The sequence below is a fragment of the Mesoplodon mirus genome, assembly GCF_964341445.2.
Source record: "Mesoplodon mirus genome assembly, chromosome: 14".
NCBI lineage: Eukaryota > Metazoa > Chordata > Mammalia > Artiodactyla > Ziphiidae > Mesoplodon > Mesoplodon mirus.
Window position 1 is genome coordinate 9,546,293 of NC_138990.1, and position 20,399 is coordinate 9,566,691.

At 38.8% G+C, this 20,399-nt stretch overlaps 1 protein-coding gene across 4 annotated transcripts in view; it reads left to right on the top strand.

The window, feature by feature from the left end:
• The window catches only part of KCMF1 (potassium channel modulatory factor 1), a 71,761-nt gene that overhangs the window by 35,441 nt on the left and 15,921 nt on the right, over positions 1–20,399 (top strand). For 2 of the 4 annotated variants that reach the window (XM_082643167.1, XM_082643170.1), the window contains exons 2-3: positions 7,489–7,656; positions 11,456–11,595. In XM_082643167.1, the coding sequence (XP_082499293.1) occupies positions 7,489–7,656; positions 11,456–11,595 (308 nt within the window). Of the gene's footprint in view, positions 1–1,632; positions 1,729–2,523; positions 2,682–7,488; positions 7,657–11,455; positions 11,596–20,399 lie in introns of those variants that run through there. The other 2 variants (XM_082643168.1, XM_082643169.1) reach the window with 2 other exon arrangements.

A 20,399-nucleotide genomic window follows, 5' to 3' on the forward strand; every position in this document is an offset into this window, starting at 1 on the left:
TAAAAGGGGAAAAGCTTTCTACTCCTCATCTAGGCTCCCAGCTTGTGAAGCATTATAAAATTTGTCTTAGGTTCCAGCGATTTTGCTTCTAGAAATATCCCTTGACCATCTTCTTTAATTCTGGCTACTTCTGCTGTTCACTGAATTATAATAGTTCATTTCTTTAATTGCTTGTGTTCATCTGAGATCCTTTTCAAAAGGTTGCATGGGGCTTCCCTGGCGGCGCAGTGGTTGAGCGTCCGCCTGCCGATGCAGGGGAAGCGGGTTCGTGCCCCGGTCTGGGAAGATCCCACATGCCACGGAGCGGCTGGGCCCGTGAGCCATGGCTGCTGGGCCTGTGCGTCCGAAGCCTGTGCTCCGCAACGGGAGAGGCCACAACAGTGAGAGGCCCACATACCGCAAAAAAAAAAGGTTGCATGATTCTTCAACCATCTAAATGCAAAGAGCCTCTTTGGGAATTGCCCTTATCATTGTCAAGTTATTTTAGTGGCATAGTTCTCTGTGCAGATCTTAATATTAAAATTGTTCTAAAGCATGTAACACACATTCTTTTTTTAAAAGTCACACTTATTTAGAGATGCATAGGGCCTGAAGAGAGAATTCACTGAAGTAAAAAGAGGGCCTTCTCTCCAAATTACATGGCATCTAGAAGTCAAAATAGATTGTCAGTGGCAAAGGCTGAATAATCCCAGAGCTTCAAATTCAGGTGGAGTCTCTTCCTGTTGTGTTTCTTTTCACTGTGTATCTTGACAGGTAGCTTTCCCTTTGTCAACCTTCCCTTCCCACCACCTCTCTGTTCCCTACCTAAAAATTCATTCAAATCAAAAGAAAAAGCTGTATCAACCTTTGGGTTTTTCTTTTAAAAGATATATAAATGTATATATAATGTACACGTAATATATATATAAGTAAATAAACCTTTGTTTATTTTAGAATATTAAGAAAGAAAAAAGACTTTACATATTATTTCAGTGGATTTTTAAACATCTGTTCCCACTAAAGGGCATTCTTTCCTTTGATTTTAGTTCATAGCTTTTATGTATATATTTTACAGAACTGCTAAATATAAAGGTAAGTGGTGAGGGTATGAATGTGTTCAGATATACCTATTATAGATAGGGGTTGTCAGATACACACCATTCTTTTTATGTAAGTTTCACACATGGGCATGTCAAAATTGAGGTTAAGCTGTATTTCCTAGCATTTTTGTTTGTCTTGTTAGGTGAACTTGATCAGATGGGGAATCACAAATATCCCACCATAACTTTAAGATGTAGCTTGTGTGTGTTGGGCTTCCCTGGTGGTGCAGTGGTTGAGAGTCTGCCTGCCGATGCAGGGGACACGGGTTCGTGCCCCAGTCTGGGAAGATCCCACATGCCACGGAGCGGCTGGGCCCCTGAGCCATGGCCGCTGAGCCTGCGCGTCCGGAGCCTGTGCTCCGCAACGGGAGAGGGCACAACAGTGAGAGGCCCGCATACCACAAAAAAAAAAAAAAAAAAAAAAAAAAAAAAAGATGTAGCTTGTGTAGATGTAGATGTGATACATATATACAATGGAATATTAGCCATAAAGAAAGAATCAAATAATGCCATTTGCAGCAACATGGATAGACCTCTAAGCGGAGTACGTCAGAAAGAGAAAGACAGATACCATATATCACTTATATGTGGAATCTAAAATACGACACAAATGAACTTATCTACGAAACAGAAACAGACTCACTTACAGGTAAAGAGAACAGACTTGTGGTTGCCAAGGGGGTTGGGGGGGAGGGATGGATCAGGAGTTTGGGGTTAGCAGATGCAAACTGTTATATATAGGATGGGTAAACAACAAGGTCCTACTGTATAGCACTATGTTCAGTATCCTGTGATAAACCATAGTGGAAAAGAATATGAAAAAGACTATATACATGTATAACTGGATCACTTTTCTGTACAGCAGAAATTAACACAACCTTGTAAATCAACTATACTTCAATAAAATTTTTTAAAAAAGATGTAGCTTGTGCTAGTTGCCATGTTACAAAGTAGTGATTGTCCGAATTTGTTTATGACAATATGGCTAAAGCTAGATTATTCAAGGATGAGTTGCGTATTTTATTATTTGGTTAACTCAGTTTTTGCAGGGTGTATATAGTATAGAGTAACTGAAACCTAACATTTTTTAAATCCAGATCTCAGTGCTAACACATAGTGGTTCTCCAGCCTTGCCTCTCAAGGCGATATTTTATTTGACAGTATTTGAATTCTTGTTTCTATTATAAATGATACTTTTCTATAGGAACTTTTCTTTTAACATCTTTATTGGAGTATAATTGCTTTTCAGTGTTGTATTTCTGCTGTATAACGAAGTGAGTCAGCTCTACGTATACATATATCCCCGCACCCCCTCCCTCTTGCATAGGAACTTTAGTTCTCAGCATCTTAAATATATCTTATCACTGTCTCACCAGAAGCAGCTTCATTCTTCCTCTCAAGGAACTGATCGTTTTACATGTGCCACGTATATGTTCTGTTTCAGATTTTCCTGAGTCTCCTGGTACCAGGTAGAGAGCACTGTTATTAACCCAGCGACTGTGCGTTGAAGAGCTGGCTTGTTTTCCCTGATGGGAAAGCGCCGGTAGTGGACACAAAGGGAGCACATTTTGTTAGTCTGTGTTATAGAGTGAACTCTGACAGGTATACTTGGAAGAGGTTCTGTTTTGAGTGAGAAATCGGGGGTTCTTTTCAAAGCTAAATGAGATTTAGTAATTTCCAGCTGGGGCAGAGGGAGACCGGGTTGCTGTTGAGAAACTGTGGCGAAGCCTGTGCATGCTTCTGTGCTTTTATTCAGACACTTCGAGCTACTGTTGAGAGGTCGTATGGTATTTTCTCTAAAGTGAGATATTGACTAAAGCTTATGATGACAGATTAGACGTATTAAATTGGCAGAGCTGTTACAGTGAGAAGGAGTAGCAGGTTGTATGAAAAATTATATGTGATAAAATATTTTTACCCTGACTTCTTATTCATAGTACACTCTTCACCAAAACAAATCCTCTGTAGCATACTTGCTGCTATAGATTATTATAAAGTTACTCTTGGGGCTTCCCTGGTGGCGCAGTGATTGAGAGTCCGCCTGCCAATGCAGGGGACACGGGTTCGTGCCCCAGTCCGGGAAGATCCCACATGCCGCGGAGCGGCTGGGCCCGTGAGCCATGGCCGCTGAGCCTGTGCGTCCGGAGCCTGTGCTCCACAACGGGAGAGGCCACAACAGAGGCCCATGTACCGCAAAAAAGAAAAAAGAAAAGAAAAAAAAAGTTACTCTTAACTTATGTTGTAAGAAACCCTGCTGAGAACTTACCTAATATAATGTTTAATGGTCAGACTGAAATATATATTTGTGTTTGAAATAATGACCTTGAATCACAAAAGTTGTTAAATGTCTTTTTTTGGGGGGGAGGGGCACACGACTTGCGGGATCTTAGTTCCCCAACCAGGGATTGAACCCGCGCCCACAGCAGTGAAAGCACCGAGTCCTAACCACTGGACCACCAGGGAATTCCCCAAAAACATACATTTTAGAAATGATTCCATCAAAAATAGTTAATAATTTTTTAAAAGAACCCCAGTTTCTTAAAGGGCTAACAGTTACTGAACTCCAGCCGGATTGTAGGTGAAGCCTGACACCACTCAACATCCTCACCCCTTAGGAGAGCATTTAGATTTAGATAGCTTCGAATTTTATCAGCCGAGTAGAACAGGCAAGGGACAGGCATCATCAGCATGTCCCTACTGACACTGATGCAGTGTTTGGCAATATCACCATCCCCAGTCGCCTTAAGCTTTGTTCATTTATACTTGTCGGTGGGCATCCCCACCACAGAAAGAACAGTGGGGCCCGCAGAGTAATGGTGGATGGGACGTGCCAAAAAGTTAGTGTTCACAACCGAGCTTGCCTTTCAGGCAGCCTCTTCAGCTCAGGTCAGACTACATTCTGTTTGACAAAGTTATTTACCCTATTACATTAAACTTTCATTTGTGAATCTGAATAGATACTTAGCCCTTTTCAATACCTTCAGTGTTGTGCTTAAAGTACTGTCATGCTTGGAAGCCATTTTGAATAGGCAAAGTTTGAGGTAGTCCATCTGTTTGCCCGCCATCGTTTCAGTGAAGCTTTCTTTGTCCACACTATGTATGCTTTGTTGCTTTATTCTTCTCCATGGCACCTGTCTTCTAACCTGCTTTTAACTGAGTTTGGTTACGTGCCTGTCTTCGCCCACTGTTGTAGGCTGTCATTCATTCTTTTTTAATTCATTCTGTAATGGACGGTTGATGGCCCTTTGGGTTGTTAACAGCCTTTTGTTTTTCTTTCCAGTTGCAAAAACTGCCGTGAGCATTCTTTCACATTCCTCTGGTGCTCCTGGGCAAACGTGTCCCCAGGGAATAGATTTAAGCGTGAAATTGCAGTCACAGTAATTGTACATGTTTAACCTGACTAGAATATGAACAAAATTGGCAAAGTAGTTGTGCAGGTGTATGTTCCCACCAGCAGCGCACAAGAGCTTCTGTTGCTCCTTGTCTTCTCCAGCACTTGATATCAACAGACTTCTAAGTTTTTGCCCGGTTGGTAGATGTAAAGTGAGAGCTCATGATGGTTTGATGTGCACTTTTGTGATGACTAATGAGATGAGAGTCTTTTCCTATATTTATTGGTCACTTGTGTTTGTTGTTCTCTGTAGTCCATTGAGGTCTTTGCCCATTTTTCTATTGGGCGTTGGTCATTTTCTTACTGATATGTGAGAGTTCCTTAATGTACTCTGTATACCTTACTTTTGTCTGTCACGTATGTTGTATTTATCACCAGTTTCTGGGCCTTGTCTCTTCTGTCACTCTAGGGTATTAAAACTGAAGGAAAAGTCTTAATTTTAATGTGGTTGAATATATCTTTTTATGGTTTGGGCCGTGTGTGTGTGTGTGTGTGTGTGTGTGTGTTTAAGAAATTGTTTCCTACTCTGAGCTCATAAAAATATTCCCTACATTGTCTTCAGAGAGTTTTTCACTTTCCGTTCACGTTTGTCTTTAAACCATTTGGAATCGGTTCTTGTGTGTAGGATCTGTGGAAGAGATCCAATGGTATTTTCCCCATATATGGGTGATCGCCTGTCCTAGTACCATTTATTGTCTACTCCCTCCTTTCCCCACTGATCTCTAGTGACCTTACTGTCATGAAACAGATTTCAACATGTGTGCATCTGTTTGGGGGCTTTCTATACTGTTCCTTTGGTCAGTTTGTCTGTCTCTAGGCCAATGCCATTCTGTCTTAATCACTGTAGCTTTATAATAGCTCTTGATATGTTAAGCAAATCCCTCCATCTTGTTATTCTTCAGGAATATCTTGGCTATTCTTGACCCTTTGCAAATTGTGTAAAAATTTGAGTCAGCTTATCATGTTCCACAAAAAATTCTTTTGTGATTTTTTATTAGAATTGTATTGAATCCACAGATCAATTTGGGGAGAATGATATTTTATTATGTTGAACCTTCTAGTCAGTGAACCTGGTATTTTTATTTTTTAAAGCTCTTTGTCTTTGAACACATTTTTACTAATTTACTTCATAAAGGGCTGCATATCTTTGGTTGGCTTTGTTTTAATTTATTTATTTTTATTATTTTTGGTTGCGTTGGGTCTTAGTTGCAGCACGCGGGATCTTTGTTGCAGCGTGCAGGCTTCTCTCCAATTGCGGCACGTGGGCTTAGTTTCCCCATGGCGTGTGAGATCATAGGTCCCTGACCAGGGATTGAACCTGTGTCCCCTGCATTGGTAGGTGGATTCTTAACCACTGGACCACCAGGGAAGTCCCCTTTGGTTAACTTTATTCATAGGCACTTTTCAGAAATGCTACTACAAATGACATAATTTTTTTATTGTGGTAAAATATGCACAACATATCATTTTAACCCTTTTTGCATGTACAATTCAGTGGCATTAGTACATTCACATTGTTGTGCAACTATCACCACTGTCCATCTCCAGAATTTTTTTATCATCCCAAACTGAAACCCATTAAACAATACTCCCCATTCCCCCTTCCACCCAGCCTCTGGTAACCACTGTTCTACTTTGGTTTGTTTTTTTTTGGGGGGGGGTTGTTTTTTTCTGTGAATTTGACTAATCTGAGTACCTCATATAAGTGGAATCATAAATGGCATTTTAAAAATATATCAGTATTTGTCTTTTTTGAGTGAAGAAATCAGTGTTTTATTAAATTGGTTTTTGTATTTAGCTACCTTGCTTAAAATATTAATTCCAATAATTTACCTGGGGTTTTCTACATAAACAAGCATACCACATGTGAGTAAAAGGCTTTCCTACTGTTAAACCTGCCCATTGAGTTTTAAATTTTAATTAATTTTTGTATACCTAGATAGTTCATTTTCAAATCTGTTGGTTGCCTCTTCAAGCTCTTCTTTATTTCTTTTAAACTGTTAAGTGTTATTTGATATTCGATTCTGTTATACACTGTTTGCCATTCTGATTCTGCTGTTTCTGCTACTTTCTGATGGTGTTTTGGTTTCTGTTGGTATTTTGTGTATGAACTATCATTCCTTCAGATTTTATTTCTGCCAGTTGCCTGGTGGCAGTACTAATTTAGGACCACTTTAAATTAGATTCTTGACCTGAGAACCATTTGGAAGCCTGAATTTGGGCTCTCCACTTATAAGAAGTCTGGACTGGTTTGTAGTTATAACTTTTCAGGGCTTTGTTGTTGTTTTGTGCCTGGGGCGAGGGGGATTTCACGGGCAAGTTTTGTAATCCCCTAGGGAGGGTTTCTAGCTCACCCATGTGCTGAGTGTATATTAGGGTCTCAGCTTTATGAGGAATTGCCTGTTCAGACACCCCGCCATGGCAGACCTTGGTCTTTGCTTCCTGTGTCAGTCCTGCAATGCTGTGAAAATTTAAGCTCAGATTTTTCCAAATAGATGCCTACATCTTGAGTGATTCCATTTCACCGTTCCTCTTTCACTTGAGTTGTACCCTCTTGCTAGTTCATCAAGGCATTTAAAAAGTTCTGCATTTTTTGAAACTTTTTTTTTTTTTTCTTGCGGTACGCGGGCCTCTCACTGTTGTGGCCCCTCCCGTTGCGGAGCACAGGCTCCAGACGCGCAGGCTCAGCGTCCATGGCTCAAGGGCCCAGCCGCTCCGCGGCATGTGGGCTCTTCCCGGACCGGGGCACAAAACTGTGTCCCCGGCATCGGCAGGCGGACTCTCAACCACTGCGCCACCAGGGAAGCCCTGAAACATTTTAAGTTATTTCCATTAGGAATGTAAATCAGGGGAACAAATCCACCATGTAGTTGGAAATTCCTATGTAATTTTACTGTGTAGTTTTTAGTCATTTTGGAAAGGAAATCTGGGGTTAAATGTACATCTTTTTATTTATAAAAATGAAATGGAGAGTGGCCTTTTACGGCTGCTAATTAATGATATTTCTTTTTTTTATAGGTGTCAGCTGTGATGCATGTTTAAAAGGAAATTTTCGAGGTCGCAGATATAAGTGTTTAATTTGCTACGATTACGATCTTTGTGCATCTTGTTATGAGAGTGGTGCGACAACAACAAGGCATACAACTGACCACCCAATGCAGTGCATATTAACAAGGGTAGATTTTGGTACGTATTTAATTAAAATTTTAATGAATTATCATTTAGAACTTTGTGTGTATGTGTATGAAGAAGTAAAGGCAAAATGTTCTAAAACTGTCCCCAGTAGCATACCTGAGGCTCCAAATTCATTAAAAATAACATGAGTCTACTTTTATATTCTAAGTAATTTTTCCTCTTATAGTTTATTTATGAAAGCCATTCAGAAATAAATACAATCGGCAAGGTATGAAACGGAAGAGTGCCTCAGTAAAGAAGGAATAAAGTTTAAACTGACCGTTCTTGCTAACAATACACAAGTCTTCTTGCTCTGGTTATCAGGAAGCAGATTATTTCTACAGTTGATTAGAAGGCACTGTCAGTTCATAAGAAAAGCTTTAAATGTTTCATGCTGTAATTTCTTACTAGTCAGCACTTGTTATTATCTGTCTGATTATAGCCATCCTAGTGGGTGTGAAGTGGTGGTATCTCACGTGGTTTTTATTTGCATTTCTCTGATGGCCAGTGACGTTGACCATCTTTTCTAGTGCTGATTAGCCATTTGTGGATCTGCTTTGGAGAAATGTCTATTCAGATCCTTTGCCCATTTTTTAATTGGGTAATGTGTCCTTTATTATTGACTTTTAATAGTGCTTTGTGTATTCTGTATACAAGTTCCTTACGGATAAATGACTTGCAGAGATTTTCTCCTATTCTGTGGGTTGTCTTTTCACTTTCTTGATGGTATGTTTTGAAGCACCTAAGTTTTAATTTTGATGGTGTCTAGTTTACTTCTTTCCTTTGTTGTGCTCTTAGTGTCATATCTAGGAAACCATTGCCTAATCCAAGATCATAAAGACTTAAAATTATGTTTTTGTCAAAGGGTTTTATAATTTTAGTATTTACATTTAGATCTTTGATCCATTTTGAGTTAATTTTTGTGTGTGGAATGAGGTAGAGTTCCAACTTCATTCTTTGGCATGTGAATATCTAGTTGTCCCAGCGCCATTTGTTGAAAAGACTATTTTCTACCCAATGAATTGTCTTGGCATTACTGTTGCAAATCAGTTGACCAGAGGGAAAGGGGAAATTGGGGTGTGTTGGTCAAAGGGTACAAAGTTTTGTTATGCAAGATGAATAAGTTCCAGAGATCTAATGTATAGCATGGTGACCATAGTTAACGACATTGTATTGTATACTGGAAATTTTCAAAGAGGATAGATCTTAAATTAAATCTCTCAACACACACACACACACACACACACACACACACACAAAATGGTAACTATGTAGAGGTAATAGAGATGTTAATTAGCTTGATTGTGGTGATCTTTTCACAGTGTATACATATATGAAAACATATTTATACCATAAATATATACAATTTTTATATGTCAAAGATATATCAGTAAAGCTGTTAAAAAAGAAAAATCAATTGACCATAAATGTCAGTTTTAATTTCTGGACTTCCAATCTGTTCTGTTGATTTATATGCCTATATACCAGTACCACAGTGTCTCAATTATGTAGTAAGCTTTGAAATCAAAAAGTATGCATCTTCAAGCTTTGTTCTTTTTGAAAGTTGTTTTGGGTATTCTAGATCCCTTGAATTTCATTTGAATTTTAGGATCAACTTGTCAAATTTCTGCAAAGGAGCCAACTGGGATTTTGATAGGAATTGTTTTGTAGCTGTAGATCAGTTTGGAGAGCAATGTTACTAAGTCTGCCAACCCATGAATGCGGGATATCTTTCTGTTTATTTAAGTCATCTTTCATTTCTTTCAGCAAAATTTTGTAGCTATCAGATGATAAGTTTCACACTTCTTTCATTAAGTGTATTCCTAAATGTTTTATTCTTTTTGCTTTTGTAAATGGAATTTTTTTTAATTTTTATTTTGGATTGTCCATTGCAAATTACAGAAAAACAATAGGCTTTTATATATAGATCTTGTATCCTGTAATGCTGCTGAACCTGTTTATGAGTTCTGATAGTTTTTTAGTGGATTCGTTAGGATTTTCTATATACAGCCGGGGTCCCCACAGCTACTGGATCGGGGCCTCACAGCAGGAGGTGAGCGGCGGGCGAGCAAGCGAAGCTTCTTCTGTATTTACAGCTGCTCCCCATTGCTCACATTACTGCCTGTCAGATCAGCGGCGGCATTAGGTTCTCATAGGAGCGCGGACCCTACTGTGAACTGCACATGTGAGGGATCTAGGTTGCGTGCACCTTATGAGAATCTAATGCCTGGTGATCTGAGGTGGAGCTGAGGCGGTGATGCTCGCGCTGGGGAGCGGCTGCAGATACAGATAATCATTAGCAGAGAGGTCTGACTGCGCAGAGACCGTAATAAATCAATGGCTTGCAGACTCATATCAAAACCCTATCAGTGAGTGGCAAGTGAAAGAAGCTCAGGGCTCCCACTGATTCTTCATTATGATGAGTTGTATAATTATTTCATTATATATTACAATGTAATAATAATAGAAATAAAGTGCATAATAAATGTAATGTGCTTGAATCATCCCAAAGCCATCCCCCCCCCCGCCCCCATCCATGGAAACCGGTCCCTGGTGCCAAAAAGGTTGGGGATTGCTGATATACAGGGTCATGTCGTCTTCTAATAGAGATAGTTTTACTTCTTCCTTCCCATCTCGATGCCTTTTATTTCATTTTCTTGCCTAATTACTCTGGTTAGATCCTCCAGTAACATATTGAATAGAAATGGCAAAAGTGGACCTTCTTGTCTTGTTCCTGGTCTTAGGGGGGAGGCGTCCAGTGTTCCACCAGTGAGTATGATGTTAGCTCTGGGTTTTTTGTAGATGCCCTTTATCAGGTAAGAAAGTTCTCTTTCTTTTTTTTTTATGTTTATCTCCACCTACCCAAATTCACTTGGCAAGTCTTATGCATATAATAAATGGTCATTATATGTGTAATGGGTAAATATTTTTAAGATAGTCTTAATTTCCCTAAAAATGAATGTGCACAAATCTACCATGTAATAAACACCTTCTTTCATTTTCTCTTCTCACAAAAACGATCATATGCTCTTAAAGTAGGTATTTGTTTCATGTTAAATAATGAGATCTTTGTAATGAAGTGACATAACATACTAAGTGTACTTTCAATTGCATTTCCTTTTGTGCTACTAATGGAGAAAAATAGACTTATTCCTTGACATGTGTTAATCAGGCAAACAAATTATTCCAACAGACTCTCACTAATTGGTCAGTTCTTCAGTAACCAAGTTGGGCAGAGTACGTTGTGGTAGTTCCCCATTCAAGTTAGCATTTATAAGAACTGAATGCTTAGGGTCCCTCCTGCTATATGAATGGTATGTTCTGTAGATAAATAGCTGCATCTAGGAGTTGACATATTGATCATCATCATCTGTTCTTTCCCTCTGAGCACTTGTGTTCTTGTATATGATATATCCTGCTGATTCTTTGTATGGACGTTGGTGTTGCCACAGTATATACAGAGATAAAGAAAAAAATAAATTACAATAAAATTAGAACCAGATGTGAAATTAGAGATGTTTCAAAATTAAATGAAGGGATATAAAGCTGTTTGCTTGTTTTTCTCTTAAGGCTGTAGTAGCAAGTAGAGAAGGAATTTGGGAAGAGTGACATAGAGTCCTTGGGAGAATAAGGATGTTACAGAGGTAAACAGAGAGGTACCTAAGCACTCCTTGACAAAGTGAGGCTGTTGGTGGAGATTTCAGGCACCCCTTTTTCTTTTTACATTATCGTACCACATGATTACCTTTTTATATATTTTTTAAAAATGAATAATAATTATTTCTCAATGCAGTTCTACTCTGTTTTTCAGATTTGTACTATGGTGGGGAAGCTTTCTCTGTAGAGCAGCCACAGTCTTTTACTTGTCCCTATTGTGGAAAAATGGGCTATACGGAGACATCTCTTCAAGAACATGTTACTTCTGAACACGCAGAAACATCAACAGAAGTGGTAAGTGAAGCAGCCTTGTGTCTAAATGATATGGTAAAGTATATTATTTCTAACATAAATAAAGCCATGTCACTATCATCTACCTCCTGCTAAGTGTACTGATACTGTTTGTGTGATAACTGTTAAATTATCTTCTAACGGCAAATTTTACACATCCTAGGAGGGAGGCTGCATGTGTTCGAGATGATGCCCCCTATTTGTCCACGCTAGCCTTTCTTGCCGTGTTGCTGAAAGCACAACATGGAATCTTAACCAAATTCAGGAGCCTTCAGTAAACACGTGGTGAAAAGGTTTAAAGCACCCCGACCTGCAACACATCTCTTTCCATAGTATTCTAGCTGCCTGATTGATTTCTCTTTTATAAGGAAACCTTCACAAGGAAATTTTAAAATCTTCAGTCATATACTAAGTAGAAATCCATTGTCACATCTCATTGTGACATATCACTGACCTTCCTTGGTTTTCATCAGATCATATCTCTTGCTTCATAGGTCAGAGCTTTGAGGTCCCTAGAAGTTCCTCCTACTCTGACCTTTGCCAGTGGCCAGGGACCCAGAGTAATACACAAAGAAAATCTTGGCCTGAAAGCTTTTTGGATATTTTACTTGACACCTGAGTCAGCATATATCCAACTTCAAGAAATGATGAGTGCACCCCAAAGAGTCCCCTTCCCCCCGTTTACCATTGGTAACAGTAGATAAAGTGAGCCATGAGAGCTGGAACTGTGGGTGTGGAACTCGGAGAGTTTGGGCACAAGCATTTGCACATTGCTTCAACTCATAAGCCCCTGAATGTACTCAAAACAAATTAACTGAAACTCAGGAGAAGTAAAGTAATAGTGTGTCCAAGGACGCACAGCTCGTAAGGGGCAGAGTCAGGTGTTTGAACTCAGCCAGAGTCCCTCTGGGTTGTAGAGTCCCTACTTAAGCACTGTCTTATTCTGTCTTCACTACAGCCCTGCTGTTACAGCTGTGAGAGTACAGGTTCACTGTTACCTCCACTTAGACTGCTCGTTGATGTTAAAGTTGTTATAAGATTTATAGTTCCTACAGTTGGTAAATTGACGTTATGTAGTTCTCAAACCAAATTTTACCATCTAACAACTCAAAAATGCTCTCATCTTGCACCTTGGGGAACCTCAGAACACTGTTGTCACGTTTTACCTGTGTTCTTAATTTGTTCTTTTTATTCTACAAAGGTGATTTTGCTTCCTTTTGGAACAGTCCCAGATAACAGTGTGAAGAATGAATGCTGATTTGATTGCATCTCTGTCCTGGTTGTTGTGGGAAAGTTGGAATAATTTCTCTTTGATTTAAATGCTGTTAAGTTTGAGAATTGATTTACCTAGATATAATAAGGAGGGGTTTCCCTATCGTAAACCTGGCATTCTTAAAATCATTATTATATTAGCCAGTAGGCCCTAGTGTAGTATTTCCATCACCCCATTGGGAGAGGACAGTGTTTCGGTTTTCTACATCTAAAATTGGGGAATCCAGTGGAAATTCAAGTCCTCTCCATGAATGAAAAGCTAATTATTCATTTTTAAAAATGAGAGTCAACTACCAGCAGCCTTGCCTTTATTTTTTTCCAGGAAGTAAATACAATTTATTTAAACTCCTTTGTATCTGATACACAGTTTGAAAATTAAATACCATCTACAAATAGTTTTATGGTCTGTCTCTCATAAGTTGTGTTCAGTTATATGCCTTCGTTTAGTTCCCCAACTTTTGGAACATAGCTCAAGGCAGCGGCCATACCATTTTTTCGTATTAGTATTTGTAGAATATTTTAAGGATTTCTCCCTCCTCATGGGCTCTTGGTCTGCATGACCACTGCATCTACCTCGCTTCCCGCTCATTAGCACACCCAGACATTTCAAAGTGAAAAATAGCAAGCAGGCAAGACTCTTTGATACAAAGGTGCTTGATCCTTTGAATCATGTAGGTCGTGTCCTAGATCCGGGGCTGACATCAGCAGGTGTACCACGTGTGGAATACTGACCAGTGTCCATGCTCAATGATTGCTGCCTGTGCCTTGCCAGGTGTTAAGTATTTTGAATGCCTCTAGGTATATATGTGAAACACATTATCAGCTCTGATGTGTTACAGTTATACGTAAATGTCCATGTGATATTATTATGTGTCCCCTCTCAACACCCTCCCCCCTGTGTTTTGCCAAATCATGGTAATTAAAAACATTTTTGAATTCTGGAGTTCAGGAGTGACTCCTGTCATTTTGGAAGGTAGGGAATTAGATTCACATAATAACTGTATCTCTGTTTCTATTCCTGTTTATATTTTTATTCCTAAATGCTCAATTTGCTATCCTTCTTTGCCCCTGCATTTCCTGCATCTCTCCTCTGTACCACCAACTTGTACCTTCCTCTAGGACTTAAGGATCTCACTCCTCTAACCAGCATCCCTTTGGAACATTTAGGAGCGAAAGGATATATCCCTGCAGATATTACTGTCACCACTAGTAAGCACTTACCAATACATGACATAGCTAGTAAGAAAGTGTACGGAAGGTTAATTTTTAAAATAACACTGTAGTCTTTGTCTATATTTTTGTCTCCTTTTTCACCTTGGGACTCTAAGGCCCCAACCTAAGATTTGCCTCCTTTCTTAAGATTAATTTAAGATTGCTCAAGAGGCTTTTGATTTTGAGGATATGGAGGATCGTTCAAAACTAGATATTATTAAAAACATCTGACATAGAATGCATAGTGAAGATGATTAAAAATTTTACAAGCAGATTGGGTATAGTCTCAGGGATCTTTTTATAAACACCAAATCTGATAAGCAGTGTGATTTTGAAGTTAAGCACAAGTTCTTAAAAACCCTCATAGTTATGAAATCTGGTAGATTGGGACAACTAACTAGTTTTTGGTTGCGGGAAGAATTAAGAGGGGAAGTAGCACAGTATGTAATTATCAAAATCCATCAAGCTGGTAGTAGAAGTGAGCGCTAGAGGTCAAATGGGATTGCAAACATGAAGGATTTGTTGAGGAAGTGGTAGGAATGTGGAAGAAACACGGTGGGAAAGCTTTGAACGTAAAAACATTAAGCATGACTCCTGAAATTTTTCTTAAATCTTACATTTGAGCTGACTTGCACTACAGCTAATTAGAAAGCCTTCAGGGATTTTTGTTGTTGTTTTTAAATGAAATGTAGCTTTACCTCTAATTAATGATATGTAATTAATCTTTCAGTTCCTTGTTTAATAAATCTCTTGCAATTTATATTAAGAACATTATGCTTTAAAAAGTAAAAGCACTTTTGTTCACCAACATTTTCTTCTCACTTCTAGAAATCTGTGTTGCAGTATATTACTCTGTTCATAATTGCATCAGTTCTCTAGCATTCCCTGCTGGAAGCTTTTTGCTTTCTATTTTTCATTTGGTTTACTCTTTGGTTTCTTTACTCTCCAAAAAGGGGAGGTTAGGGCAATCTCCAGCTTTTAGGTGTTCATACATGTAAATGATACAGTCCCTCCCTTTTTTTTAAATTGTGTTAGTTTGTTAATTTTTATTTTCCTAGGGATACATCCATATAAGTTTCTGAAATTGGCACAAGGTTATTCATAATATCATCTTATTATATTGTCGATGTCAACACTATCTGACTCTTTCTCATTTCTTTTTTTTTCTTTTTTTTTTCTTTTTTTTTTTTTTGCGGTACACGGGCCTCTCACTGTTGTGGCCTCTCCCGTTGCGGAGCACCGGCTCCGGACGCACAGGCTCAGCGGCCATGTCTCACGGGCCCAGCCGCACTGCGGCATGTGGGATCTTCTCGGACCGGGGCACGAACCCGTGTCCCCTGCATCAGCAGGCGGACTCTCAACCACTGCGCCACCAGGGAGGCCCTCTTTTTTGGGTTTTGTTTGTTTGTTGTTTTACCTTTTTTCTTTTTTTTAATTAATTTTTATTGGAGTATAGTTGCCTTACAGTGTTGTGTTAGTTTCTACTATACAGCAAAGTGAATCAGCCATACATATACATATATCCCTATCCCGCCTTTTTTTTTTTTAATCCTTCCCTTTTTAATGAAGACCTAGATGTGTTTGTAACAAATTGAGTTTAATTTTGAAATAGCATGGTTGTATTGTGTTCTATTTATACTGATTTGATAAGAAGTAAAAACCAAGAAGAAAGAATGATTTTAGAAATTTTTCACAATCTGACTTTATACAATTTTATTCTTATGGAGAAACATGATGACATAAAAGGACTTTAAAAAAATTTTTTAATGAGTCAGAATAATCTGTTTTAGCTGATAATTTATTTAATATTTAGACAGTTGTTTGAGTGTCAATTAAAAGGAGCCATAGAACACAGAATAGAAATTATCATCATGTGGCATTTTGTGTATAAACAGATGCATTTGATACCTGAATTAAACAAGCAGGAGAATATAAGATCAAATATACTGCAAACCAAAATAATGTGACAGATATGGTTTATACATGAGGGCTATGAAAGGATACATATTTGTAAATTGTGTATAGGACTTTAAAATTTTGACCATCAAAATAGTATCTGTATTTCATTGAAAGACCATTTTAATATGTAGATATATAGAGCTAACTTCCCAACACAGGTATTTCCTTATTAGGAACAATAATAGTGGAGTGAACCACAATTTTTACAAATCTTCGAATCTAATCTTGTACATTTTCTTAAATATTATAATTACCTATTTACTCTTATAATCAGGTAATCAAGAAAAGTAAGCATTTAAAAGCCAAATACACATTTTTTTTTTAAAAAATAGGCTTTGATTGACTGTTACTACTTGCATTCTTCTTCACAGAATGCAGTTGGATGCTGTCTGCTTTTCTGTGAACTAACAATGGTATTTTATTTAATAATAGTGGAGGAATACATAAAACTACCGTTGCTACAGGCAACCGTATAGCTACTACTCAATTGCATTTAGCTAGAGAGATTATAGAAGACCAGGATTTGGAACTTTTACCATTTGTGCTTTTCATTACTTTTGACTCAGAACACTTTCTTTTTTATAAATCACTTTTTTACTATCTTTAGTATTTGGCTGTCTCTGCACATTTTTAATAATAGTTATTTTGAGCATATTTACTTGTTTAAAATCAGATAGTAAATCCTTTTGATTTTAAGGGTGATAACAGCCATTGGTTTCCCAGTAGATTTTTGAGTTGATAGCACAGAAGGAAATGATAGGAGACACGTTGGGGATTCCAGATTGTTCCAGGATAATTCAATTTATGTGTGTGTCATGGTATTTTAAAAGATATTTCTATAAGAGATCCGTTCCTTAGGGTGATACGAAAACCAGGAGGGGAATCGTTGAGAATATTATGAAAATGAGGTAATCAAAGCTTTTCCAAGAAGGTGTCGTGCCTGGTATTTCAGAGTATGTTGTTATCCTGGGTAGGGTTTCCATTGCTCTGTACTTCCCTCTGTGTTGAAGTAAACTCCTGGAGGGGAAGGTGAGTAGGCAGTTTTCAGAATGGGAAGGGCACCCAATATGACGGGGAGCGCTGGGTAAGAGAGCAGCAGGGGCAGAGATGTTCATTGTGAGTTCTTTTTTCCTTTGGTCACTGGTTTGGTTTCTTCTTTGTCCTGTGAAATGCTGGCTTGTCTAGTTCAGTGTCTGGACAGCTAATTTCAAGTCCGTGCCTAGAAGTAGGGCCTCTTCTTGCAGGGCTTGCAGAAAGATTTGTAGGGGGGGGGGGTATAAATTAAAGATGGGACCTCTCTGGCAACTATTGGAAAATTATAAGGTAGCTCAGAAGTCCTTTAAACACTTTCCAGCCTTGTCTCTTCTCCTGGTATCCCTTTTTTCCCCATCGTGCCCCTCAGGTTAAAAAAAAGAGAAACTGGTTAAGAAAATTTTTTGAAGACGCCAGTCTCGGTCTTCATAGCTGAGGTTATTTTTTCTAGGAAATCCTACCAAACTCAGCCTCACTTGACAAACGTGTAATGCTCTTGAGGAGAGCATACAAAGCTTCTGTCATTGCCAGACACTAAACTCATTATAAACAACATAAACCCACGAACTTACGTAGAGTCATTTCTGACTTTTCACTAAAACTGCTGCTGTCTTTGGGCTCTGCCTCCCCGTGCGTGTCTCCCTGCAGCTCGCAGGTGCTTACTGACACACGGTGCCACAGGAGGTGCCCGTTTCCTTTTCTTTCTCTAGGTCTACAGGGGAAATATATAGCTTACCCCAGGATAGGTGGAAACAGTGACGCTTACATTGGGGTTTTTCTCCTAAGTACTCATGGATATGAGCGCTTATATTCAGAGTGAACTGTGAACAGGAGAAAGAAATGCGAGCGCCCTGACCCCTTTGGAGTTATTTTTCATTGTGGCTAAATTATGTTTTTTCAAGTGTTATGAATTCCCAGGACATCAGTGTACACATGTAATTCAAATCTATGTCCAAGAAACATGTTTAAAACCAAACTTTAATTATTTAGTACTTTTAAATCATATATAAAAATGTAAGGAAAGCTGAAATTTTTGTATTTAACAGAAACTCCCTAACATTCTAAATGCTGCTCTTTGGAAGCAGGTGACAGTTCCAACCAAAGCATTAAAATGGGGAGAATGGAACTGAGGAGAAAAATAAATTCAGTATGAAGTATCTTATACTTAATTGTCAGTTAATTTGAGTGTTCCACTGCAGCAGCAGAGAATCAGATTATAATCGAGTTGTGCCTTGTGATCACTCGGGTCTTGAAAGAACCTGTATCTGTATTGACAAAACGGATGGCTAAGGTGCATGTAGCTACAATTTAGATGGTTCTAGAGAAGGCCCAAAATGAGTTTGTTGACCATGTAGCGTAGATTTTCCACTAGTGCCTTTTGTATGTCCTCAAAGCAAAACTGCACTCTGGTCTTATTTTCATTATATCTGCAGATTTTATAAGATAAACTACTTTTAATTACGCAAGAGATCCAAAAACCTGGAGTTACCAGTTAGCCTTAGCAGTTGTTAATTCAGTAGAATGTCAACTCTCTTTTTAGTATGAGGATTAAAATATAATGCATGTGAGGGGTTTTGTATGTCATGGCTTTAAATTATAATAACTCCTTTGGGTCACCACCTTTCAGTAAAAGAAACTTTGTTAAAAACACCCCCATTGAATTGCAGGTGATCAGAAAATCTGCCTTACAGAACAAGCCCGTGGTATTTCTAGAGCTGAATTTAAGAGTTCCTCAAAAGGAGAGACACAAATTGTGCCCCAGACATGAATTGTCCCTAAGTATTTACTCAGTAAATACTTAACGAATTAGTTAATCCATAGTAACAAAATTATACAGTATGGCAAATTTAACCAGTCAGAACTTTAACTTTACCAGCTTACCTGGACTTCACAGCGTAAGTCCTTTAACTTACAGCAATTAGGACGCAGTTGTAAAGAGCAGCACAAGAGAAGGTACGCTTGTCGCACTTCCAGAAGTTGCCCTTATCTTAAACGACACTCACAAGGCTTTACTAAAATGTTTGTATTTGAATTTACTACATAGTCTACATAAATATCGTAAAAAAGGAAGACCCCAACTTTTAAAAGAGGCTATTTTTGTAAATGCCCTTTGGACACCTGGTTTGGAACTCAGAGCACAGTAAGCACATAAGTTGCCAGAACACATCATGTAGTGAACTTTGATTTCAAAGCTAGCTTGGGAAAACCTAGGTAACCTTATACTAGAAAATTAGTATAGTATTAAACAACACAGGAAAATTATTTGGCTTGAAATTATGTTCTTTCTTGTGTTATTATTGGGGGAAAACAGCACATTCACATAAGGATCAAGAAATAAGCAGAGCTTTTCTGAAGACAGTAGAGCTATGGCAGTGGGCAGGTTCTTCACTGCATTTTAATTTTGCTTCAGAACTTATAACTCCTCAGATACAAGGCTGTTACTTTTAATCTTTTCAACCATGATTAACTTCATAACTTGGCTCACAGCTGTAATAAAGGAATGAGGAATGGAAAAGGGGGAAGGAGTTTTGAAGCAATGACCGGACAAAAAACGGAAACAGAGGAGGATGGGGGCTGCAGAAGGGCTGGCGTGTGAGAGAAAGTGTGGGTGCCTGAGCAGAAATTAACTGAGTTGTTAGCTGTGGTGGAGGAAATGGGTCAGGGTGGGGCACCACGTTTACTTTGCCCTCAGACGGATGATGTCAGAAGAAAGGCTGTTCTGGGTCATGCCTGGGTCAGCTATTAAGGACAGCTTAGGGAAACATTTGCTGGTCTTTCTCAAGACTTCACGTATTCCTAACTTCTCAGTGTGTCTCTCCAACTATTAACCAAGAACATTACATCTGATATGTCAAGTGTGAAGTAGTGCTTTCCGAAGTCATCAGATTCTTGGAGTGAAACACGATGGCTGTCAGCATAATAAATTTAAAACGTGGCCTCTCCCCACACAGACTTCATAGCGTGTCTGAAAACCAAACCAGCTCTTCGGACACAAATGGAGAAAAATGCAAGAAGGAGTCAGGGCTTTGTGACTTGAGGCAGGCCTTGAAAAATGGGTGTTACTTCAAGAAGTGGACAGCATGGAAGGAATGGTATTACTCAAGGGAAGAGACATGAACCCAGATGCAGGGTTAGAAAGAACACCGGAGGTGGAGAGGATGGTGAGGCATTGATCGTTGTATGAAGTTGTGGGAAAACTGAATCAGCCAAGTGAAGCCAGATAGCAGAGAACCTTTAAAACCAGAATATTTGTCCACTTGTTTCGGTGGACACTAAAGAGAAGTGTTTGCCCCTGGACAGAGGAGTGACATTTTCTCCACCATCATGGCACC